This window comes from Nomascus leucogenys, chromosome 8 (genome assembly GCF_006542625.1).
Source record: "Nomascus leucogenys isolate Asia chromosome 8, Asia_NLE_v1, whole genome shotgun sequence".
Classification (NCBI taxonomy): Eukaryota; Metazoa; Chordata; class Mammalia; order Primates; family Hylobatidae; genus Nomascus; species Nomascus leucogenys.
Window position 1 is genome coordinate 99,107,637 of NC_044388.1, and position 26,075 is coordinate 99,133,711.

At 37.0% G+C, this 26,075-nt stretch overlaps 1 protein-coding gene across 4 annotated transcripts in view; it reads left to right on the top strand.

The window, feature by feature from the left end:
* RABGAP1 (RAB GTPase activating protein 1) overlaps positions 1-26,075 on the top strand; it is a 176,147-nt gene that overhangs the window by 43,934 nt on the left and 106,138 nt on the right. For 2 of the 4 annotated variants that reach the window (XM_030817779.1, XM_030817778.1), the window contains 8 exons: positions 9,376-9,610; positions 11,089-11,293; positions 14,127-14,301; positions 14,883-15,040; positions 20,896-21,006; positions 21,394-21,460; positions 22,122-22,224; positions 23,431-23,600. In XM_030817779.1, coding sequence (XP_030673639.1) covers positions 9,376-9,610; positions 11,089-11,293; positions 14,127-14,301; positions 14,883-15,040; positions 20,896-21,006; positions 21,394-21,460; positions 22,122-22,224; positions 23,431-23,600 — 1,224 coding nt within the window. Of the gene's footprint in view, positions 1-9,375; positions 9,661-11,088; positions 11,294-14,126; positions 14,302-14,882; positions 15,041-20,895; positions 21,007-21,393; positions 21,461-22,121; positions 22,225-23,430; positions 23,601-26,075 lie in introns of all 4 variants that reach the window. The other 2 variants (XM_030817780.1, XM_030817781.1) reach the window with 2 other exon arrangements.

The window sequence follows — 26,075 nt, forward strand, 5'->3', positions numbered from 1 at the left end:
TCAGAAAAGGATCCCAAACTGCCTGAAGTAGCTTTGTATAACTGGCAAATCAAGTGGGGCCGAGTTGGTATTGTTGCAGTGAAAGGAAACAAGGACTATAAAATTAGAAGTAGAAAATTGAGACCAGGAAATGACTCTGGATTTTGCCTTTGGAACATTTTGTCCTTTGGTTCCAAAATGCAATTTTGCTCTCAAGGAAACAGACTTGTAGCCAATTCTACCATATAAGATATTGCCCTTATTTGATATATTTAGAAAGGACAAATGTTATTCCAGTATGCTGCTTTTGTACATGAATAGTAGGTGTGTTCTTAGAGTTCTTTGGGCCACGAAAAGTAGAACTACTTGCTTTCTAAGTTTATTGTTTGTTTTCAAACTTCAACTCTTAATAGGTGGATCAGAGTTCTTTAGAAAGAACTGAGAGTGGGGTGGAGGAATACCAACACATATTGGATGCTAACTATTTGGCAGCTACTGTGGTGTGAGAGTTAAATGAGAGTTCTGTAAAAACCACATGATACAGTGCTTGAAATATACATAAGTGCCCAATAATGTTATCAAACCCTAATAACAATCCTGTGAGATAGATATTAACATCCTCATTTTAGAGATGAGACAGTTGGGGCTCCCAGACATCAATTTGCCCTCAGTTACAGAGTTAATGTCAGAGCAATGTCCCAAAGCCAGATATGTCTTACTTGGGGGCCCAAGTATGGCTACTAAGTTCAGTTGCATAGGCTTTGCACAGTACAGTTCTAGTGAGAGCCATTCAGATAATCTATGCTGTGAATGGGGTGCCTCTTGGAGTTGTGCCACAAAACAACTCTGAGCCCAGTTTTTTTTAGTACCACCCTGCTATGTAAGCAGAATTATGAATAAACAATTCATCATGCAGTCTCCATCCCTGCAGACGTTTATGTCATATGTTTACAGTAGCTGCTAAATGCTAAATTGGCCTTTTTATGTTTATTGTTTTCCTTCACGATTCAGGACTTTCCTAAAGAACTGTTCCTTTTAATGTAGAGTACATCGAAATAAACACAAATCTAAATGTAATTCTTAGTTGTACTATTCATAAATATTTGTTTTGCTTTTTTTGTCTTCATATTTGTGCTAAATTACATTAGAAGTCTTTGTGGGACTTCAAAATATATTGTTTGTGTTTTGCACTGGGCTCTTTGCAGTATTCTTATTGTAAATGTTAGACTTTAATGACACTTGCTCAGAATAATGAAAAAAGATGGTGTTTGTTTTTGTTTTTGTATTTTAGTAGATAAAGCTAAAGTCATTCAGAGTTCCTTTCTATAATTAAACCAAAATTTGTAGAATATTCAGTATCCAAGTAGGGTAAAATCATACTGCTTTGGCTTCCATTCTTTGCATTTGTAACATTCAGTTCAGTAAATATGTATTTCAGGTGTATTTTGTCCCAGTCACTATCTGAAGCTTTGGGGATACAAAGATAATTTAACAGACAGTCTCTGCCCAGTCTGGTTCAAGGGACTCTCTAAACAAATATTTTCTAAAAGAAGTAGCAATGCTAGAATAAACACATATGCTAATATTATGGTAGCCCTGAGGAGGGAGTGATTAAATCCTATCTAGAAGGGTTAAGTTCTCCCAGAGGAGGTAACAGAATTTAAGGTTGGTCTTAAAGAATACACAGGAGGAGAGGATGGCTTTCCAGGAAAGGGAACACTCTATGCAAAGTATGGGTGCTTGAAACTGTATGGTGTGTCCTGGGAAAGTTGAGTAGTTTGCTGTGACTAAGTGACTGGAAAGGCAGATTGAGCAGAGTTATGAAAAGACATAAGATATACTTATGAATTTGGGCTTTATCTTGTGGGCATTGAGGAACCGTGGAAGGATTTAAAAACAAGGCAGTGCTTGATCACAACTAAGATTGGCAATTATAAGTTGAATGGTGGCCATATGTGAAAGAGGAGAGAGAGAAGGAAGGAAGGCAGGCAAACTACTAACTTTGCAGTAGGCTTACGTAAAATGAAAGAGGTTGTACTAAGGTATTAGCTATGCAGAGAAGATAGAGGAAGGGAAAAATGGACAGACAAGGGTCAGTAGGATTTGTGAGTTATATGGGAATGAGAGAAATCAAGGATGATTGTAATTCTTAATTTGGCCATGGAATGAATGGTAGTGCAACGCATTGATTAAAAAAGGATGCAGGAGGGCTGGGTGCGGTGGCTCATGCCTGTAATCCCAACAGGGAGGCCAAGGCGGGCAGATACTTGAGGCCAGGAGTTTGAGACCAGCCTGGCCAACATGGTGAAACCCCATCTCTACCAAAAATACAAAAATTAGCTGGGCGTGATGGCGCATGCCTGTGATCTCAGCTACTCGGGAGGCTGAGACATGAGAATCTCTTGAACCCAGGAGGCAGAGATTGCAGTGAGCAGAGATTGCACCACTGTACTCCAACCTGGACGGCAGAATGAGACTGTCTCAAAAAAAAAAAAAAAAAAAAAAAAAGCAGGAAGAGGATCAGTGGCTTAAGTTTTGGACAGAATAAGTTTCATGTATCCAACTAAAGTTCTCTATCCAGTAGACAGTTGAGGAAGGGATTGTAGATATAGATTTGGGATTGTTTGTTGTTGGGAGTTGATACCATACAGTGGCACAGGAGAGTCTAATAACGTGAAGTTAATGCCAAAGACAGAATCCTGGATGAGCACCTTTAGTAGAGTAGATAGAAAAAAAGGAACAGTTGTGTTCTCAAATTGCATCTTTTGTGGAAATCATACTTTTTCTGTTTTATTTTAGATCAGATTTTTTGAGGTAGAATTTACACCAATAAAATGCAGCCCTCTTAGTTGTACAGTCCTGAGTTTTAACAAATGTAAAGTCTCACGTAACAATCAGCACAGTCAAGATGGAGAATACTTTTATTACTCCCAGAAGTCCCCTTGTGCATCTATTTAGTCATACCTTTATTCCCCTTCCCTGATAACCAGTGATCTGATTTCTGTCCCTATAGTTTTGCCTTTTCCAGAATGCCAGGTAAATGGAGTCATACAGTATGTAGTCTTTTTGTGTCTGGCTTCTTTTACATAGAATAATGCTTTCGAGATTTGTCCATGTTATTGTGTGTATTAGTAGTTTATTCTTTTTTATTGCTTAGTAGTATTCCATTTTATAGATCTATAAGAATCTTTTTATTAATCCACTCACCAGTGAATAAACATTTGGGTTGTATTCAGTTTTTGGCTGTTACGAATAATGCATTAACATTTGCAGCTGGGCATTGGTGGCTCATTCCTGTAATCTCAGCAACTTGGGAGGCTGAGATGGGAAGATTGCTTGAGCCCAGAAGTTTGAGGCTGCAGTGAGCTATGATCGTGCCACTCTCCTGCAGCTTGGTCAGCAGAGAAAAACCCTGTCTCTCAAAAAATAATTTGCAAACAGATTTTTGTGTAGACATAGGTTTTTATTTTTCTTGGGTAACTAATACCTAAGAGTGAGTCATATGGTAAGTGTAATGTTTAACCTTATAAAACTTTATAAAAAATGGATAATATGACTAGACCATTTTGCATTCCTACTAGCAGTGTACAGGAGTTTTCTAGTTGCTCCTCATTCTTGCCAGCCCTTCCTATTGTCAGAGTTGTTTTGAATTTTAGTCATTCATTTTATTTTATTTTACTTTACTTTTTACTTTACTTTTACTTTACTTTACTTTTTACTTTACTTTACTTTTACTTTACTCTACTCTACTCTCTACACTCTACTCTACTCTACTCCTCTACTCTACTCTACTCTCTACTCTACACTCTACTCTACTCTACTCTGTATTTTGTTTTAAACAGGGTCTCGCTCTGTTGCCCAGGCTAGAGTTCAGTGGCATAGTATCACTGCAGCCTCAACCTCCTGGGTTCAAGTGATCCTCCCACCTCAGCCTCTTGAGTAGCTGAGACCAACGTGTGTGCCAGTACTTCTGGCTAATTTTTAAAATTTTTGTAGAGTCAGGGTCTCACCATGTTGCCCAGGCTAGTTTCAAACTCCTAGAGACAGACAGTCCACCTGCCTCAGCCTCCTAAATTGCTGGGATTATAGGCATGAACTACCACGCCCAGACTATAGTCATTCTTATAAGGGTATAGAGGCATCCTGTTATAATTTCTATTTCCCTGATGGCTAGTAATGTTGAGTTTCTTTTTATGTGCTTATTTGCCATCTGTGTATCTTTGATGAAATGCCCTTTTTAGTTGAGTAGTTTGTTTTCTTCTTAAGAATTCTCTATATATTCTGGATATAAGTCCTTCATCAGATCTATGACTTGCAAATATTTTCTCCAGATCTGGCTTATCTTTTCATTCTCTTAAGAGTTTCTTTTGAGCAGAACTTTTTAATTTTAATAAAGTTCTCAAGTTTTTCTTTTATGATTCATACTTTTTGTGTCCTAAGAAATCTCTGTGTCACAAGATCAAAAAGATTTCTCCTATGTTTTATTCTGTATGTTTTATAGTTTTAGGGCACACTTAGGTTTGTAATCCTTTTTGAGTTAATTTTTTGTATATGATGTGAACTATTGAGATTCATGTACTTGCGTATAGATGTCAGATTAATTGTTCCAGCTTCATTTGTTTTATTTGTCACTTTCTCCATTTAATAACCTTGACAGTTTTGTTGAAATCAGTTGGCCATATATGTGTGCATCTATTTCTGGACTCTGTTCTGTGCCATTGATCTATATATTTGCTTCTTCACCAGTACCACAATGTCTTCATTACTTTACCTGAAACTACATTTATTTTAGAGATAATCGTGGTATCTGTTAGGAATGCTATTGGCAGCAAGGAAGAGAGCCCTACTAAGAGTGGGTTTATTTTTCTGCTATGAGAAGTCTGGAGATAAACAGTTGCTAGTTGGTTTAACGTGTTCATCCATACCAGGGTTCAACAGACTATAGCCTGCTGGCCTAATTTGGTCTGCCACCTGTTTTTGTAAATAAAGTGTAATTGGAACATAGCCACATTAGTTTGTTTACACATTGTTTATGGCTGCTTTCATGCTACAAAGTCAGAGTTGAGTAGCTACAAGAGAGACTGCATATAAGGCCTGCAAAGCCTAAAATATTTGTTATTTGGCCCTTTACAGAAAATGTTTCTTAACTTCTGATCTATACCATTAAGGACCCAATTTCTTTTATCCACTCATTCATTTTTGGCTCACTGACTCTTTTTTAAGACAAGGGGTCTCCTTATGTTGCCCAGGCTGGCCTCAAGTGATCCTTCCCCACAGCCTCCTGTGTAGCTGGGACTGCAGGCACAGGCCACTGTGCTTGGATTGGCTTACTGACATTTTGTTCTGTGTCACTTCGTTGTAATAGTACATCCGCCATGGTTCTACATTCATGTTCCAAGTCAAGAAGAAGAGAGAAAGGGGGTAACACCGGTCATGCTTGTTTCTTTTATTGGGAAAATCAAGTCTTCCAGAAGCTTTCCAGCCAATTTCTTTACATCTGAAAGGCTAAAATTATGTTATATGGTAAACCATAGCCGTAAGGGAGGCTGGAAACTAAATAGTCAACTTTCCTAGCCTCTCTAGTGGAGATAGGCATGTGCAAAAAGTAAAAATCATTCGCAGTTAGTCCTTTTATCATGATGAACCATTCATATTAGAAAATAAATGAACTGTGTAAGTTCCTAGCCCAGTGATTTTCAAACTTTGTTACATGTGAACATCTCATGGGGTGCAAAATATAGATTCTTGGGGCCCATGTACAGAGGTTTTTCTTGGGTGGAGTCAAGGGATTTGCATTTTCAAAAAGTACCAGAGATCATTTTGATGTCTATGTGGACCCTCTGGTAAATACTATTTTGGCATCGTAGTTTGGGATTTAGATTTGAGGCAGTGTTTCTCAATCCTGGTTTTATATTAGAATCATCTGTGGAGGTTTTTTGTTGTTGTTGGGTTTTTTTTTTTTGATAGAGTCTCATTCTGTCACCCAGGCTGCAGTGCAGTGGCACGATGTTGGCTCACTGCAACCTCTGCCTCCTGGGTTCAAGCGATTCTCCTGTTTAAGCCTCTTGTGTAGTTGGGACTACAGGTGCATGCTACAATGCCTGGTTGATTTTGTATTTTTTAGTGGAGACAGGGTTACACCATGTTGGCCAGGCTGGTCTCGAACTCCCAGCCTCAAGTAATCTGTCTGCCTCGGCCTCTCCAAGTGCTGGGATTATAGGTTTGAGCCACTGCACCCAGCAAAATACCAACTATTTAAAGCAGAACTTCTGAAAAAAGACAAATATGTATTAATGTTGACTATGTGACAGATGCCATGCAATGTATTACATGCTTTTGTTCATTTCATACTCCCTAGTAATACTGATAATTTTTTTGGATAGTCATGGTCAAAAATCATTAATCTAAGATTGTTTCTCAGAGTGCAGTTCCCAGACTAGCAACATCACTATGATCTGGGAATTTTTTAGAAATTCAAATAATTGAGTACCACCCCAGACTTAGTTAATTGGAAGCTCAGGTAGGGCCCAACAGTCTGTCTCAGCAAGCTCTCCTGGTGATTCTGATGCATGTCAAAGTTTCAGAACCTTGAAAGGCACTGCTGAATGTTGTCCTAGCTTGGTTTAGGCAAAATTAGTTGGCTGTCTTAAAAATAAAAAAGAACTTAATTGATTAAAGTATGTAGGCCGGGCGTAGTGGTTCATGACTGTAATCCTAGCACTTGGGAGGCCAAGGTGGGTGGATCACTTGAGGTCAGGAGTTCAAGACCAGCCTGGCCAACATGGCAAAATGCCGTCTCTACTAAAAATACAAAAACTAGCTGGGCGTGTTGGCACGTGCCTGTAATCCCAGCTACTTGGGAGGTTGAGGCAGAAGAATTGCCTGAACCTGGGAGGCAGAGGTTGCAGTAAGCCGAGATTGTGTCACTGCACTCCAGCCTGAGCAACAGAGCGAGACTCTGTCTCCAAAAAAAAAAAAAAAAAAAAGTATGTGTACTATGCTGTCACAGGTAGTAATTTGGAACTGGATTAAAGGTTCACAAATGATCTAACATGATAATTGTTGAGCATTGTATTTGATAAGATTATTCAAGACATTTGTTAGGTTACTATTTTTAAACCAGTCTTACAACTGTTTTGTGTGTGTGCATTACTTTTTCCTAGTTTTTAAGGAAGAGTTAAGGACATTGAAGACAGTTCTTATGTTTATAAAATTTATGAAGTAGGGAAGAATGCAAGATAAACATGTATAAACACAAGGCAAATGTATAAACATGTTTTCTTTTAGGGTTAGCTGCATTTCTGTGATTGGTAAATATATTACAATGTAGGCAGCCTATCCCAACAGAAAACTTGGGTTTACTTATGTGCCAAAGAGCAAAACAGTACTTCATAGCATTTAATATGTCTTTCTTCAGTTCCAGTTGCATTTCCAGTTGTAATTACTAATTGCTTCAACAGGGAATCTAATATCTTCTCTCATCTGTTTTTGGGAAGCTATATAACTCTACTCCTATATGTTATTTCTCCCTACCCTTGGAAAAGTTAGTTTAGGTTCACTTGGGCTATCTTTTGCTTACTGCAGGTGATACAGTATTTCTTCTCCAGTTTTGAAAAGATAAGAGGTTAATTGGATCTAAGCTATAGTTGGATTTTTAGGTGCTTTAAAAACTTTTTAAGCTGGGCGTGGTGGCACTGCCTGTAGTCACAGTTACTCAGGAGGCTGATGAGGGAGGATCACTTGAGCCCAGGAGTTCAAGTCCGCGCTGGGCAACATAGTGATATGGTGTCTCTTTTAAAAAAAAGTTTTTGAGATAAGGTTTTGCTCTGTCACCCAGGCTGGAGTGCAGTGGCGTGATCTCAGGTCACTGCAGCCTCAACTTTCTGGGCTCCAGCGATCCTCCCACCTCAGCCTCCCAGTAGCTAGGACCACAGGCACATGCTACCACACATGGCTAATTTTTGTATTTTTGGTAGAGATGGGGTTTCACTGTGTTGCCCAGGCTGGTCTTGAACTCCTGAGGTCAAGCAGTCTGTCACCTCAGCCTCCCAAAGTGCTGGGATTATAGGCATGAGCCACTGTGCCCAGCAAAAAACAACTTTTTAAAGCAGAACTTCTGAAAAAAGAAATCAGTTGCACTTGTGTATGTGTAGAATCCGATTTAACAAAGGGTTAAAATTACTTGGGCCACTTGTAATTCCATTAGCAATAACTCCAAACATAAAATGAAATTCACAGAAACAGAAATTGTCATTGAAGCCAAGAAAGAGGTCTTTATTTCTAAGGCAAAAATAGTTGAAGTGTTGGAATTTCCTTGGGAAAATGTCCGCAAAAAAGACTTATCTTTTTCTCAATTATAATTTGCAGTACAAGAGACTTGAAGTTTATAGAATTATAAAAGCCTGAATCAATAAAAATACTTGAATTGGATTTCTTGGTAGCCCAGAGATACCTACCTCTGTTATTGGAATTTTGCTTCCTATCCTCTGTGTTAATTTTGCTAGGGTAGGCCTCGTTCTCTTAGCCCTGCCCAATTTAACTTTTTGTTAGGTTTTAGTCTTCAGAAATCCTCCTAAATCAGGGCTCCCTCTTTTTTCCCATGACTTCGTTTTTCTAGCTCAATTCTTTTGTTAATTTTTTTAGTATTTCGTAAGCGTTTAGTGACGATACTGCATTATGTCACTTGTGGTTTTCCTTGGCATTGGGCAGTCTCCACTGGATTTTGCACTTACTTGCTTCCTTGTTGAGGAACTAGTAATAACCCATCATGACTCCATAAAATTACTTGATATTGTTGAAATAGAGTGCATTTATTTCTCAGGACTATTTTGTACATTCATGTCAGCTTTACTCAAGTGTTTCAGAACCTTCAGAACCTGTTCATATCATATAAGTCTTCCTCAGAAATACAAGAGACTTGCATATGACTGGAGTGGTAAAATACCTGTGGAAATGTATTGCCTAATATGTATGTTTCTGTTGATATCTTTTGGAAGCAAGCACATTTTTCCTTTTTTCTTAAGGGCTAGAGGAGGCACTAAGATGTTCTTCTTAAAAGCATTATTTCTTAGCAGACAAAATTATAAATCCTTTAATTATTGTTAGTTTAGGACACAGTAAAAGACTTTAATAACATTGGCAGGCTATCGCATATATTTCTGGGTATTAGTCTCAAGTTTACTATGTACTTTTTCATGAAAAACTATATAAATTGAGAGAGCAGCTGCGCCCTTACTTGTTGCAGATCTTGTTTTATTCTATTTTTTAAAAAAACATTCAGAAGATATCTTTGTATTAAAAGAAATGCTAATGATTTTCTTTAGAATGTGGACCCATTTTAATCAATACTGGCCAATCTTTCTCACTTTGCTGATTGCATGTATTTGTGACCCTTAGATTGTAGGGAATGGAAGTGAACAGCAGCTGCAAAAAGAGCTAGCGGATGTACTGATGGATCCTCCAATGGATGACCAGCCAGGGGAAAAGGAGCTTGTGAAAAGGTCACAACTGGATGGTGAAGGAGATGGGCCTCTTTCTAATCAGCTCTCCGCTTCATCTACCATTAATCCTGTGCCATTAGTAGGGCTCCAAAAACCAGAGATGAGCCTACCAGTGAAACCTGGACAAGGAGGTTAGGATTGCTGCATTGCTTGCGTAACTGAAGGTTATTGTTTTTAATATGTGAGTGTCCACCCTGTACTAGGTTTTATTTAGAACAGGCAAAATCATTGTCTACAAAAACAGGCAAAAACATTCTCTAGAATCTCTAAATTCTTAATCTAAGGGGATGTGAGAGGAGTAAAAATATATGTACCATTCTGATTTCATTTTAAATGTATTTCAGTTGTACCGAGGAAAGAGAAAACATGGCTAAAGGACACAGAGGGAGTCTTTTTTTTTTTTTTTCCCAGAATGCTTAAAGATTTTTCAAAGAAGGAATATGAGTATAATATTAGAGAAATGGAGGGATAATTCTGGGTGAACAGATGTTTGCTCCAGACCTATATAGCTCTATGGGAGCAGTTGCCAAGTTGAAAAAGGAAGACTAGAACCTGGGACAGAAAGACATAGCATGGGAGGAGAAGGACAACTGAAAAGACTCATTTGGAAAAGCAGGTGCTAAAACTATAGATGTTATTGGGAAAGGAAAGCCAAAGGGATTAAGAGAACATAATGAAGTGGCTAAGATGATGAATTAGAGAAATAATTGTAGCAGTGCAGGTCAGAAAGATGACAGTTATGCTGGGCGCAGTGGCTCATGCCTGTAATCCCAGCACGTTGGGAGGCCGAGGCAGGTGGATCACAAGGTCAGGAGATTGAGACCATCTGGCCAACATGGTGAAACCCTGTCTTATTAAAATACAAAAAATTAGCCAGGCGTGGTGGCACTCACCTGTAGTCACAGCTACTTGGGAGGCTGAGGCAGGGGGAATTGCTTGAAACCAGGAGGTGGAGGTTGCAGTGAGCCGAGATTGTTCCACTGCACTTCAGCCTGGCAACAGAGCGAGACTCCGTCTCAAAAAAAAAAAAAGATGGCAATCAGAGATAGGAGTTTCAGAGTGAAGAAATACTAAATGTATATTCGACCTAAATGTAAATTACAAAATCAAAACAAATTAGAAGAGGCAGAAAAGTGAATCAAATCTGAGTCTGATTGAGACTGACTCTAACAGCACTATATTTTGAGTATCCTTTGAAATGCTTGGGACCAGAAGTGTTTCAGATTTCAGATGTTTTTGGATTTTGGAATATACATATAATTACCTGCTGAGCACCCCAAATCCAGTAATTCGAAATCTGAAATTCCCCAAATAGTACTTCTTTTAAGTGTCATGTAGGTGCTCAAAACGTTTTGAAATTTGAAGCATTTCATATTTCAGATTTTTTAATTTAGGATACTCAACCTGTACCTAAAAATCTTGGTGTTTCTGACAGAGTTCTAGTGTGAGATTTCTGGCTTTCATGAGCATTTCTTTTAGGGTATGGCATATTATCTCATTAATACTTAATTTTAGAACCTAAATGTTACTTGCAGATTTTTACTTGCTAATCATATCAACAAAATATCAAAGTGAAAGTAATCACTTCCTTATTTGTTGTTTCTTTCAGATTCTGAAGCTTCAAGTCCTTTCACACCAGTGGCCGATGAGGACAGCGTAGTTTTCAGTAAACTGACTTACTTAGGCTGTGCCTCTGTAAATGCTCCCAGGAGTGAAGTGGAAGCCTTAAGGATGATGTCCATCTTAAGAAGCCAGTGTCAGATTTCACTAGATGTTACCCTTTCAGTGCCGAATGTGTCTGAAGGAATTGTGAGGTGAGACTGGTTTATGGAAATCTTTTGATATTTACATCAGATCTCTGACCTGTTGCTTTAGAAAGAAGCAATAGTGAATAAAATACATATTAATAGTTATTTTACTTGTGTAATGTTTCATTTACCTGGCACTGATGTTATGTCTTCCAAGGACTGTGACCTTTGTGAAAAATTGTCACTTATTTGTAATAGTTTTTCATCCCAATCATGTGTAGTACATTAGGCATTTAATGTTTTGGGGATAAATGAAATATATTGACATGAGTCAGCCTAAAAGATTATATTTTCCATGTTCCTTTGATGAAAATACAGGCTTGACACATTATTTCAAAATGGAGTCTCATGCTGTTTGAAAGTTACAAAAATTTATTATTAAATATTAACTATACCAGTACACCCCTTAATTTTTATGATGAGAAAACTGGCTAGGTGCAGTGGTTCATGCCTGTAATCCCAGCATTTTGGGAGGCTGAGACGGGTTGATCACTTAAGTTCAGGGGTTCGAGACCAGCCTGGGCAACATGGTGAACCCCTGTCTCTACAAAACATACAAAAATTAGCCAGGCATGGTCGCACACAACCGTAGTCCCAGCTACTCAGGAGGCTGAAATGGAAGGATCACCTGAGCCTGGGAGTTCAAGGCTGCAGTGAGCTGTGATCATGCCACTTCACTCCAGACTGAGTGACAAAGTGATACCTGTCTCAACAAAACAAAATGAAAAAAAAAAGATGAGAAAACTGAGGCACAGAGAAGCCTCTAGCTGTTTATACTAATAGAACAAATAACAATTGCAGATAGCTAATCAGATGTCTGTATCAACCAGCTAAATATACTGTTGCTCAATAAGTCAGATGAGTGCAGGTAAAATAAGTTTTTTTTCCCTATTACCAAAGATACATGCTTATTTTAAAAAATTACCGCATAAAAATAGCCTTAATTCTACTCTACCACTAATAAATACAGTTAACATCTTGGCTTATTAAGATCTTCTTTGCATATTGGTATGTGTATATGTCTATGTATGTGTGAATATACTTGCATATATATACATACATAATTATACAACTGTTAGAATCAACTTTTTTTTAACAGCAATGGACCTGTACATACCATCTTGTACTTAGTTTTATATCATAAACCTCTTCATGCCAGTAAATATTATTAAAAAATTTAATTTATGATGGCATATGAATGGGTTATAAATAAATAACCCATCTCTTATATTAGACATTTTAAGGTTTTTATCTTTCAGAGAGAAAAGCATGAATAATGATAGCTAATTTTAATTATATGGGAATATCAGTGTTTTATAAATAGGTATCTTCGAGCTCAGTCTTTTTAGACTTCTGTTGATTTCCTTAGGATAAATTCCTAGAAGTAAACTTAATGAGTTTGTCTATTTTTATTGCTTCTAATAACATTGCCAACTAGCCATCTAGAAATATTGATCCAGTTTATACTTTTATCAGCAGTATATAGAGTATCCATTTCTCAGTATCCTCAGAAGTATTTTGAACTTCATGGTGACAGAGCAATAGCTGTGTGTTGATTGTAGTAAAATAATCTGTATATGTAATTTTTCCCCTTAAGTATATAAAGAACTACTTTGCAAAGACTCACAAATTCTATTTATTAATGATAAACTATTAATAAAATGTGTTTAGCACTCATTTCTATATGTTTCTTAGTCAATACTCATTCCTCTAACTGAAGTTATACTTTAATATATATTTAATTCTATAAAAGAAGTTAGAAAGCTAGTCGGTCTTAACCCCACATTTTTAGAGTTTTCATAAAAGTGCTTTCAAACCTGTGTTAGATCCTCTTCCTAGGTATTTCCGTGATGAGCAAGGCCTTCTAGGCTTTCCCATTAATGGCTCTACCCACGTAGTGTTGAAATTGCGTAGTTTCTTTTTAGACCTTTCATAGTTGTGCCTTAGTGCCCTGGACAGAGTCTGGAATGTTGTAGGTATCCCATAAATATTTGTTGAATAAGTAGATTTTTGAAAGAATGCTATCCCTTTGATTTTTTACTGAATGGCATCTTTTTGCTTTTATTCATGTTTTTTTTTTTTGAGGAGTTAACATTTTTTATAATCTCTGTCGTTTTCCATGAATCAAAAAAAAAACTTGTTTCAGTCTGAGAAAAAGCATCAGTTTTTTGTTTTTTATTTTTTCATAACAGATTAGGTCATTTTTAAAGGAGATAATTAGAAGCACAGCTTCGCCCAGGTGTGGTGGCTCACGCCTGTAATCCCAGCACTTTGGGAGGCCTAGGCGGGCGGATCACCTGAGGTCGGAAGATTGAGACCATCCTGGCTAACCTGCCCTGTCTCTACTAAAAATACAAAAAATTAGCCGGGCGTGGCGGCACATCCCTGTAATCCCAGCTACTTGGGAGGCTGAGGCAGGAGAATCACTTGAACCCAGGAGGCGGAGATCGCGCCATTGCACTCCAGCCTGGGCAACAAGAGCGAAACTTGTCTCAAAAAAAAAAAGCACAGCTTCAATGATATATTTTGGTAGTCTAATTTACGTATTAATCTTGTCTTTATTTTGTTGCAGACTATATAAGAAATGTGCTTATTGATATTGTTTATACCTTTCTGTTTGCCTCCCTAAAACATGATACCATATGGTTTTTAGTACTATGGAATTATGTAATCAGTAGCTTCCGGAATTCACATATGACTTATTAAAATTTAAGGTTAATATCAGCATACCAAATATATGATTTTCTTACTAGAAAGAATGAGTCTCACATCTTAATATAAACATAGTGCAGATTATTCATAATTCCTCTAATCTCTCTGTATCTTTTTCTCTGAACAGACTCTTAGATCCTCAGACAAACACTGAAATAGCAAACTACCCTATCTACAAAATCCTCTTCTGTGTCAGAGGGCATGATGGAACTCCTGAGAGTGACTGTTTTGCTTTCACTGAAAGTCATTACAATGCAGAGCTCTTCAGAATACACGTCTTCCGGTGTGAAATACAAGAAGCTGTAAGTCCTCAAGAGAAAACTCTGCAAATGAAACTTCACCAGTGCCCTCACTAGGTTGAAATGATTATGGTGTTTATTACGATCACTCATAAGCCAGATGAAATTCTCTGCTAGTGTTTTAGTGATTCTAGTCTCATGGGCCAAAAGATAAATTAACTAAAAATTTGATTAACTAGAACTTTGTTGTTACTACTAAGAATGTCAGAGGAGACCTGTTGGCTACTTTTGATTGGGTTAGGTAGGCATTCTGGTTCTAACATTGACAGATTTGCAAACCATTCTTTTAAATCAAAACTTGTTAGGACTGTTTTCATTGTAATATCTTCAGATAGTTTCTAACAATGTAGGAAATGATTTTTTAATTGGATTTACAGTGCTTATAACCATTTCTTTTTTAAAACCCCTTGTTTGGCCATTTTTAGTGTTGCTTGCTTTATAGGCCTAACAAATTAGGTAATTTACCAAAAGAAATAAGTGGGATAAAGATAATTATTGCCCTCCAAAGTAGGTAACCTTCCAGCTTAATAAAGGTATTTTGTATCTTTTGATAACAGCCCATTTCCTAACATGTCTGGTTGTAGGTAAGCCGGATACTTTACAGTTTTGCCACTGCCTTCCGCCGTTCTGCCAAGCAGACCCCACTTTCAGCCACTGCTGCACCCCAGACTCCTGACAGTGACATCTTTACCTTCTCTGTGTCTTTAGAAATAAAAGAAGATGATGGTAAAGGTTATTTTAGGTAGGGAATCTTATTTTATTCATGTATTAACATGCTGTGGTTCAGGGGAAATTCTAGGTCAAATTATAACTTTCATACCATAAAATGATTGCTTTTAAAGAGAGGGCTTTTAAAAAAATGTGGGTGATAAAGGAAAATAAATACATAAATTTAACAGAGGCAAAGTTTGAAGAATTTTAAAGCAATTAAAAAAATTGTCATATGGGGAACATGTTGCTACCTTCTTTTAGTCAGATACCAAGTGGCTAACTGCTTATAAAAATATGGCCAAAGCACCGGGCACAGTGGCTCACACGTGTAATCCCAGCTCTTTGGGTGGCTGAGGCGGGCGGATCACCTGAGGTTGGGAGTTTGAGACCAGCCTGACCAACATGGAGAAACCTTGTCTCTACTAAAAGTACAAAATTAGCCTGGCGTGGTGGCAGGTGCTTGTAATCCCAGCTACTCGGGAGGCTGAGGCAGGAGAATCGCTTGAACCCTGGAGGCAGAGGTTGCAGTGAGCCGAGATCCTGCCACTGCACTCCAGCCTGGGCAACAAGAACGAGACTCTGTCTCAAAAAAAAAAAAAAAAAAAAAAAAAAAAAAATATATATATATATATATATATATATATATGTGTGTGTGTGTGTGTGTGTGTGTATGTATGGCCAAGCTTAGCTGGATTGGTAGCTATATTTGTTTTGCTGATTGTATTTGCTTGTTTTAGTTGGTTGATTTACTTGTATTAATAATCTAAAAATCTTAAGCCTTTTCAAGTCAAGTTTTCCCAGTAAAGTTATCTGCATACATTGGAAGGGGAGAAATAAGGTCTGTGTCTGAAGTCTAATCTTCTGTAGGGTTAGAAGTGACGATTTTAATTTTTAAATATAATGATAATCCTTTGAGTGGTGGAAAGAACCATGGAATAGAAGTCAAAACTTAGCTTTAGTTTAATTATTGTTACTATTAACAATGTCCCCGTTTCCAAGTTTCTTTACATCTGTCAGTAGTTTCCTCATTTATTAAATGAGGTGGCTAGACTCTAAAAGCCTTTCTCACTTTAAAATTTTATGGTTGCAAGATGACTTGATGTTTTTAAAATTATAGCCCATGTCACAAAATGATTGTATTATAATCAGTAATTGCATGTAGAAGTCTGTTTCCTCCATGACTACCTCATTAAATTGGTAAAATGAAGTTATATAAAAATATGAATATTTCTAATATTTTGCTTTTAAATTAAGCACGGTGATTGGTTTATTAGATTATGTATTAGAAAAATTGAATAATTAGTCTTTCTTCAGACTTTGGAGTTATCATGCCATCTGGTGGCCAATTTAGTGTACAGTGCAGCTTAAACTTTGAGGAGTAAAGTATGACTCATTGTGCTCAGTGCCTTCTAATTAGATACGTTTCTATATTCTCTCTCTCTCTCTCTTTTTTTTTTTTTTGGACATACACCTCACGCTGTTGCTCAGGCTTGAGTGCAATGGTACAAACATGACTCACTGCAGCCTCAACCTTCTGGTCTCAAGCAGTCCTCCCACCTCACCCTCCTGAGTAGCTGGGACCACGGATGCATGCCACTATGTCTGACTAATTTTTTTTTAAGTTTTTCTAGAGACGGGGTCTTGCCATGTTGCCCAGGTTGGTCTTGAACTCGTGGTCTCAAGTGATAGTCTCGGCTTGTCAAAGTGTTGGGATTACAGGCATGAGCCACCCATTCCTGGCTTTTTGTATTCTCAAAGCAATGCTGTGAGGTAGTCCTTCCTGCAGTGTACCTTCCTGCCCTGCAAAGTGAAAATTATAATCTGTATAATTTTAAGTAGTTTTTTACCTTGTTAAGCAACCTTTAAACTAAATATATTTTCTTGCCTTTTTTTTTTTTTTTTTTTTGAGACAGAGCCTTGCTCTGTCACCAAGGCTGGAATGCAGTGGCATGATCACGGTTCACTGCAACCTCTGTCTCCCAGGTTCAAGCAATTCTCGTGCCTCAGCTTCCTGAGTAGCTGGGATTACAAGCACCTGCCACTATACCCGGCTAATTTTTTCTATTTTTTAGTAGAGACGGTTTTGCCGTGTTGGCCAGGCTGGTCTCAAACTCCCAGCCTCAAGTGTTCCATTTACCTTGGACTCCCAGAATGCTGGGATTATAGGCATGATTCACCATGCCTGGCCTTTTTTGCTTTATTGAAAATATTTATGTAGTTTTGGTCTGTAAATTCTAATTATTAAATAGGAAAGATTAAGATCCCTCAGAAGTATCAGTATAACTTCCCTTCCTTCTGAAATCAGGCATATTCAAGATAGAATGATCATAAACATCTCTGTTCTATTTGTGCATACTGACAAAGTGCTATTACAGAAAATCCCTGGATGGTCAGATTTGCTTTTCACGTTTGTTAGGACTTTGTTTTCCTTTTGCTATGGCTTTACTGAATTTCTGGTTTATAATAAATACTGTTGTGTTAACCTAAATATATTATTTAAGTATAATGATCAATATACCTAAATATATTAGGTTAAACATATTATTTAGGCATAATAATAATTATATATTATACATATAAATTATGTAATAGTTGTATAATTATACCTATTATATAAAACCTAAAATACTTACTATTATACCTATTTATTTTATCTAAATATTATACCTAAATAATTTTTATACCAAAATAATTATTATACCTATATATATTAGGTTAACACAACAGTACTTTAGATGTATGAAATCCTAGCAAAATATACCTTGGTTTGTCAAATTTAAACTTGTCAAATGCGGTTCCTCTTATCCAGTAATTCTGTAATAGGTATGGGAATGTATCTGCAGAAATAATTACTGAAGTTTTCAAAGAATTATTAACATGAATGTTCTCCAGCATATTGTGTATAATATTAATAGCAAATTTTTAAAGTAGAAATTAAATGTTGAATAGAGTACTAAAACATGTTGGTTTATGGATATTACTTATCCCCTGTCCAACTCATATTTGTGTATAACACAACACAAGATTTACTATGGTTTTACTTTAACATAAATGTAGACAAAAGTATGATGAGAATAATTAATGCTCTTCTCATTTCTGAAAAAGTATAATTTTTAAATTATTATTTTGAGACAGAGTTTTGCTCTTGTCACTCAGGCTGGAGTGCGATGGCGTGATCTTGGCTCATTGCAACCTCCTTCTCCCGGGTTCAAGCGATTCTCCTGCTTCAGCCTTCTGAGTCGCTGGGATTATAGGTGCCCGCCGCCACGCCTGGCTACTTTTTGTACTTTTAGTAGAGATAGGGTTTCACCATGTTGGCCAGGCTGGTCTCAAACTCCTGACCTCACGTTATCCACCCGCCTCAGCCTCCCAAATTGCTGGGATTACAGGCGTGAGCCACCATGCCTGGCCAATTTTTAAATTATTGTAATTAGAAACCTGCTTCTCCATTTTGCCCATGGGAAAACTGAGCATTTGTTTGTTTGTTGTTGAGACAGGGTCTCATACTTTTTTTTCTTTTTGAGACGGAGTCTCACTCTGTCACCCACGCTGGAGTACAGTGGTGCAATCTCGGCTCACTGCAACCTCTGCCCCCCAGGTTCAAGTGATTCTCCTGCCTCAGCCTCCTAAGTAGCTGGGATTACAGACATGTGCTGCTATGCCCGCCTAATTTTTGTATTTTCAATAGAGACAGGCTTTTACCATGTTGGCCAGGCTGGTCTCGAACTCCTGACCTCAAGTGATCCATCTGCCTTGGCCTCCCAAAGTGCTGGGATTCCAAGCATGAGCCACTGTGCCCGACCTAAATTGAGCATTTTCATTCAAAGTACCATTCAAAACACTTCTTTTTTGTTTTACTTAATTCACTAACCATCCTCATGAGATAAACTGGGTAGTTTATATTGTGCTTATTTATAGGTAAACCCAGGGAAATTAAGTCCGGACTTCAGTTTCTTATTTTACACAATAGAAATTAAATACTAAATTCCCTACTTGGATACATTCACATGATGTAGTTATTAGACCAGAAATATAGTCTAGGACCCTGACATTCAGTGAGGTGAACACCCACTGATTACACTCTCCATTCTGCTTCCTGTTACTGCAGCCCTGTAGATTCAGGACACCAGAGACAACTTTCTGTCTGTTGTTGTTGTTTTAAACTGCTAAACAATGGGATTATATTTACTTGAGCATCCAAAGAACATAGAGACCAGTGTATCTATTACAAGTTGAAAATTGAGACCCTTCCATTTCCTTATAGATGAAAATTCTGTCACAAATATTTGACAGTTTGGTATGCAAAAATTTTCTTTGAACATTTTTGACATTTTTAGAGTTCTTTGCTAAGATTCTTTGATTTTCTAATGGAAGTATTCAAAAATGTTCTTGAATTAGTATCAACAGTAATAAAGTGCAGAAGCTCTTCAAATTAGTATTTCTTCAGGGCTACCTTTAAGTCTGAGTAGGTGTTCAGAGCTTTCATCTAGCCATTTACAGTAGCTACTAATGGTTCTATTGCCATTATCTTAAAGTTGTACAGAAATAAGATACAATTTAGATTTTTTGCATATTGGCTGATGGCCACAGACAGATGTTTACCTTTGAGAACAATGAGCTAGAGAAAATGGTGTGTGGGAGAATAGGGGATTATTTTGTTACACTGTCATTTTAAGAACTTTGCTGTGGCTCACATCTGTAATCCCAGCACTTGGGGAGGCTGAGGTGGGAGGATTGCTTGAGCCCATGAGTTCGAGACCAGCCTGGGCAACGTAGCAAGACCCATCTCTACAAAATTTAAAAAATTAGCCAGGCATGGTGGCATGTACCTGTAATCCTAGGTATCCTGGCGGTTGAGGCGGGAAGATAGCTTGAGCCCAGGAGTTTGAGGCTGTAGTGAACTATGAGATTGTGCCACTGTACTGCAGCCTGGGCGACAGATCAAGATCCTGTCTCAAAAAAAGAAAAATAATATTTTTACCTTTTTAATTAAGCTGATGTTTATTACACTAGTTAGTATTTTATAATTATTACACTGGTTTATAACAAAGTTAACAGTGCTTAAGGGAAGTGTTGGGCAACAGCTTATTATTGGCCATATCTTCCTCATTTCTATTACTTTTTAAAGATACCTTGCTTTGAAACTCAAAACTCAAAAGATCTATGATTAAGTATCTTTTTCTTCATTATATATTTAAGCAAAGAAGGTGATAATAGTCTATCTGTAAAGCCCAGTGATAAATATAAAGGAAAGAATACTTTTTTTGAGTTCTGTATGTCAGATGCCATGAAACGTGCTTTACAGCAACAAAAGAGAAAATTAAGGTTATGTTTTAGGGGGCATAGGAGTGATTTTTCTAGCTTTGTAAATGCTTTAGTGGTTTACCTGCAAATATCATATGATTTTATTTTATTTATTTATTTATTTTTTTGAGATATAGTCTTGCTCTGTCACCCATGCTGGAATGTAGTGGCGCAATCTCGGCTCACTGCAACCTCTGCCTCCCTGGTTCAAGTGATTCTCCTGCCTCAGCCTCCCGAATAGCTGGAACTGTAGGCATGTGCCGTCACACCCAGCTAATTTTTGTATTTTTAGTAGAGATAGGGTTTCACCATGTTGCTCAGGCTGGTCTCGAACTCCTGACCTCGAATGATCCACTCACCTCAGCCTCCCAAAGTTCTTGGATTGCAGGTGTAAGCCATAGTGCCTAGACTCAAATGATATTTTCACATCAAGAGGCGTACAATGATTTTTTTCTTTTTTGTTATTATTTGCAAACCAGGCACAGAAAAGAATCAGAGATTTGAGGTCTTTGTTTAAAAAAATGATTCTAGTATGTGACAAGAAAATGCTTTGCAAAATTAATGAAACATGTTGGTCTACAGTGCAGTTCCCAAAGATAAGGACAGACAGTGCTTTAAACTACGCCAAGGCATTGATAAGAAGATTGTCATCTACGTGCAGCAAACAACTAATAAAGAACTTGCCATTGAAAGGTAAGCATTTTTAGTAAGTTTAGCTTAAATATAAATTTTGGCTTTTATCAATCTAATGGCATAGTTTTACACTGTATTAAAAAATGTATTTCCAAAGTATTTTGTTCCCTAGGAAATTATTTTGTTTACTGAAGTTAGTGCTTCATTACTTTGAAATAGCTACTATAAATAATGAGCTAATGTGCTCTCTTCAACTATGTGGTAATAAAAGGCAAACAGAATTAGCTGATCTTGAAGCAAGGATTATTATTTTAGCAACACAAATTTATTGATAATTCTAATGTGTTCTCTTTTCTATCAGCAAGAATTTGTTTTTAAAGTAGCGTAATTTAAATGTTCTTTTGTGTTATCTTTTTTCTTAAATTTATGTCAGATCTTTTTTTGTAGGTGTTTTGGTCTCCTGCTTAGTCCAGGAAAAGATGTACGAAATAGTGACATGCACTTATTAGATTTGGTAAGAATTTATTTTTATGAGAAAGTTACATACTATTTCCTCAGTAAAGGTTGTTTCACTTTTTCTCATCTGAATCTAGTGTTAAAACATGTTTAAGAAGGTGTTCTTGTAAGCTATAAAAACAATATACAAAGATAAGATAATTTCCTTTTTCCTGACTAGCTGTTTACAAGTCTGACTTTGGATAAGCCTTGGTCTGTTAACTGTGTGGTGGTGATAAAATTCTTGTTTAAATATTTGAGTACAGTTGATGTGATAATCAAAAGAGAAAATTTATTAAAGAATTATTTATAGACTGTCATGTATCTTACCAATAGTAGATGTTATTAGTATTATTCCCATTATCTGACAATCTTTATTTTCAAAACTAAAAATTATATGATGATAATTCACGTGAAAGAAGAATTCAACATCGGATTTAGGTTGTGGATTTTCTTAATGTGTATACAATTTGATATTCATAAGCATTTACATATAACTTCAGGACAGTTGCATAAATAATTGGCACATTTTTTACCATAAATATAATCATTCACATACACATATCCTCTTCCATATTCTTATATTTTTGCAGCTTCTGGTTTTTAAAGGCAGCAAGATGGGGGTTAACTGTTGTTCACTCACTGTGGCATTTGGGTTTATTTTTACTCTTTTTTTCTAGGAATCTATGGGCAAAAGTTCAGATGGAAAGTCCTATGTTATTACGGGGAGCTGGAATCCAAAATCCCCACATTTTCAAGTTGTAAATGAAGAAACTCCTAAAGGTGATACAGATTGTTGACATCATGAACAGAAATTTTAGTCTCAAGAAGAGACGCAAAACTAAGGACCACTTCTTTGACCAGTATCCAGTGTTTACCTAATTCTGTTGAAACCAAAGAATTTGAATAGTTCTTCAGTTTATTATTAAATTTGACCTATAAGCAAAGTATCACTTTTTCCCACTTTTCCATCCTTTTTTCAGTTTTTCCTTCCCCTTTTTCTTTTCTATTTATGTGCTTATTTACTTACAGACTTCGAAGTTTTATTTTTGTACAGAGGTAATCCATGCACATAAATGGTTAAAAATTTCAAAGGATTTATAGGGGAAAGTGAGTCTACCACAGTCCCCAGGGCCCCATCCCAAAGGAATCACTGTTAGCAGTTTCTTGTGTAGCTCCTCAAATACTCTATGCATAAAGTATCTGGAAGATATTTCATATGCTCTTTGAATAGCATTTAATAGCTGCATATTATCCCATTCTGAAAATGTAATTTGCTTAATAAATGCCCCTTATTGAGCATTTCCCCCCTTCAGTTTTTTGTTATTAACAGCACTATAGATAAATAGTTAAAGGATACAAACAGACCATTCAAATACCATTGTTAACCAAATTTAAAAGTTGAGAAGTTTCAGTGTTGATAAGGGTGACATAAAGAAGTCATATGCCACTTGTGCAGAACAATCTGACAATACAGTGGTGTTTTTTTTTGTTTGTTTGTTTTTTTTTGGGACAGAGTCTCACTCTGTCACCCAGGCTGGAATGCAGTGGCACAATCTTGGCTCACTGCGGCCTCCACCTCCTGGGTTTAAGTGATTCTCCTACCTCAGCCTCCCAAGTATCTGGGACTACAGGCATGTGCCACCATACCTGGCTAATTTTTGTATTTTTAGTAGAGACGAGGTTTTACCATGTTGGCCAGGCTGGTCTCATGGGCTCAACTGATCTGCCTGCCTTGGTCTCCTGATGACAGTACAATTTTAAAAGCTTTACAGTATATACTACTGTCAGTTACTTTAAAATAATTCTCAATATGGAATTTGTTTTTGAAACCAGTTATTTGTCTAATTATTTTACGTATTTAATTGATGGTTCGCTTAAGGTATTTTGAAAGTTTATAATAAAAGTAATAGTTTTTATGGAATCTTATGAGCAAATATATTTGTGTTTCTGATTTACCTCTTCAGCTTCTCTCTTTTCTTTGTTTAGATAAAGTCCTGTTTATGACCACAGCTGTAGATTTGGTAATAACAGAAGTACAGGAGCCTGTTCGATTTCTCCTGGAGACAAAAGTCCGCGTTTGCTCACCTAATGAAAGATTATTCTGGCCCTTCAGCAAACGCAGTACTACTGAAAATTTCTTTTTGAAACTAAAACAGGTACTGTATTTTTCTGTTAATATAGAAGGGGGGAATAAGAAAGGAGAAATCACGTCTGAGGCTGATTTCTAAGCCCTCAGATCTTTAAACAGTCAAGTGTATTTTAAATATATTAAGGGGAAAAATTATATTTTTCATATTTACCCACCTACTTATCATTTTCATTGCTCTTTGTTTCTTCCCAAAGATCCACATTTCCATTTGGTCTCATTTACTTTCAACCCAAAGAACGGCGTTTCTTTTAGTGTAGATCTGCTAAAGATGTATTCTCTTAAACTTCTCTAGATGAAAATGTCTGTTTTTGGCTTTCATCCCAGTAGGATATTTTCACTGGATAGGATTCTGGTTGACTTTTTTTTTTCTTTAAAGATGTCATTCCTATTCTTCTGGCTTTCATTTTTATTGTTGTTGTTGTTGTTCGTTTGTTTTTGAGACGAAGTCTCGCTCTGTCACCACCCAGGCTGGAGTGCAGTGGTGCAATCTTGGCTCACTGCAACCTCCACCTCCCGGGTTCAAGTGATTTTCCTGCCTCAACCTCCCGAGTAGCTGGGACTACAAGTGTGTGCCAGCATGCCCGACTAATTTTTTTTTGTATTTTTAGTAGAGACAGGGTTTCACCATGTTGGCCAGGCTGGTCTCAAACTCCTCACTTCAGGTGATCCGCCCACCTCAGCCTCCCAAAGTCCTGGGATTACAGACGTGAGCCACCTTGCCTAGCCAGCCCTTCCATTGTTTTTGACGAGAAGTCAGCATTCATTTATGTTATTGTTCCTCTAGGTATAATGTGTCATTTTCTTCTTGCTGCTTTTGAGATTATTTATCTTTGGTTTTCAGATGTTTAACTGTGACATGATTAGGTACGGTTTTCTTTCGGTTTATCCTGCTTGGGATTTGTTGGGGTTCTTGCATTTTTAAATTTATGCTTTTATTTTTAATTTTTTAATTTTTTTTTTTTTAACCAGATTTGGGGAAAATCTGGCCCATTATTTCTTAAACTTTTTTTCCTGCCCATCTCTCTTCTCTTTGGCTCTGGGATTGTAATTATGTATATTTTAGAGCTTTTGATATCTCTGAGGCTCTATTTTTTCCCAGTCTTTTTTCTGTTTTCTTCAGATGGGATACTTTCTATTAATATGTCTTTAAGTTCACTGATTTTTATCAAATTCTAATCTGTTAGAGTCATTCAATGAATTTTAAAAACATTTTCTATATTTTTTGTTTTTAAAAGGTCTGTTTGGGTTTTTTTAATCTCTATTTTCTCTTGATTTCCTATTCTTTTACATTGAGCAGGTTTTCTTTTAAATCCTTAAGCATAATTACAGTACAGCCACTTCAGAATTTTGCCTGCTAATTTTCATGTGTGATGATGCACATTTTTGTTTCTTTGTAATTTTGGATTACAAGTTAAACATCTTAAGTGATACATTGTAGAGACTGTATTCTGTTACTTTCTTCCAAAGAGTCTTGATTTTTTTTTTTTTTTTTTTTAAATCAGGCAGTTAACTTGATCAAAGTTAAACTTCATACTCTGTCTTTTCTGTGGGTGGGTAGCAGCTAAAATCTCTGTTCCAATCTTTTACTCTTTTTTGGCCCCCAGTTGTTCTACCACCTACTGCTTCCATTTTTACTTTCCTTTGTAGCAAAACTCCTTGGAAGATATCAAGGTCACCACTGATTTAAATTGCTAATCTGAGTCCTCATCTTGACCTGTCTGTAGCATTTGCTATAGATAATTACTTTCTTTTCCTTACTTTCTTTACCTTAAAGCTCCTCTTTCTCTTACTTCTCAGGACATCTCAAACTTAACATGTCCAAAAAGGTTTATTATCTCATCTCCATCTAATCACTTCTCACCAGCTAGAGTACAATAATCCTCATCTGAGTCATCATTTATAGCAATAGCCTTTTTTTTTTTTCTTTTTTAAAATATAGATGGGGATTTGCCGTGTAGCCCAGGCTGGTCTTGACCTCCTGGGGTCAAGAAGTCTGCCTACCTCAGCCTCCCAAAGTACTGGGATTATAAGGCATGAGCCACCACACCTGGCCTAGCAGTAGCCTCTTTACCCATCATACTGTTTCTGTCTTTGTCCCCTCTTGATTTCTTTTCAACATAATAGTAGCCTAAGGTCAGATCTTATTACTTTTCTGCATAAAACCCTCCAGCCTTGTTTTACTCAATAAAAGCCAAAGTTTTACTCCGTAAAAGCCAAAGTGCTGGGATTACAGGCTTGAGTCACCGCGCCTGACCTTATTTTTTATTTAGTAGAGACGGGGTTTCACTATGTTGGCCAGGTTGGTCTCGAACTCCTGACCTTGTGATCCACCTGCCTCGGCCTCCCAGAGTGCTGGGATTACAGGTGGGAGCCACCGCGCCTGGCCCTATTTTTTATTTTTTTAACCAGACTTTTACATACTGATAATGCCATGTAACATACTGTTATATTGTTTATTATCTATTTTGTGTATTAGAGTCCT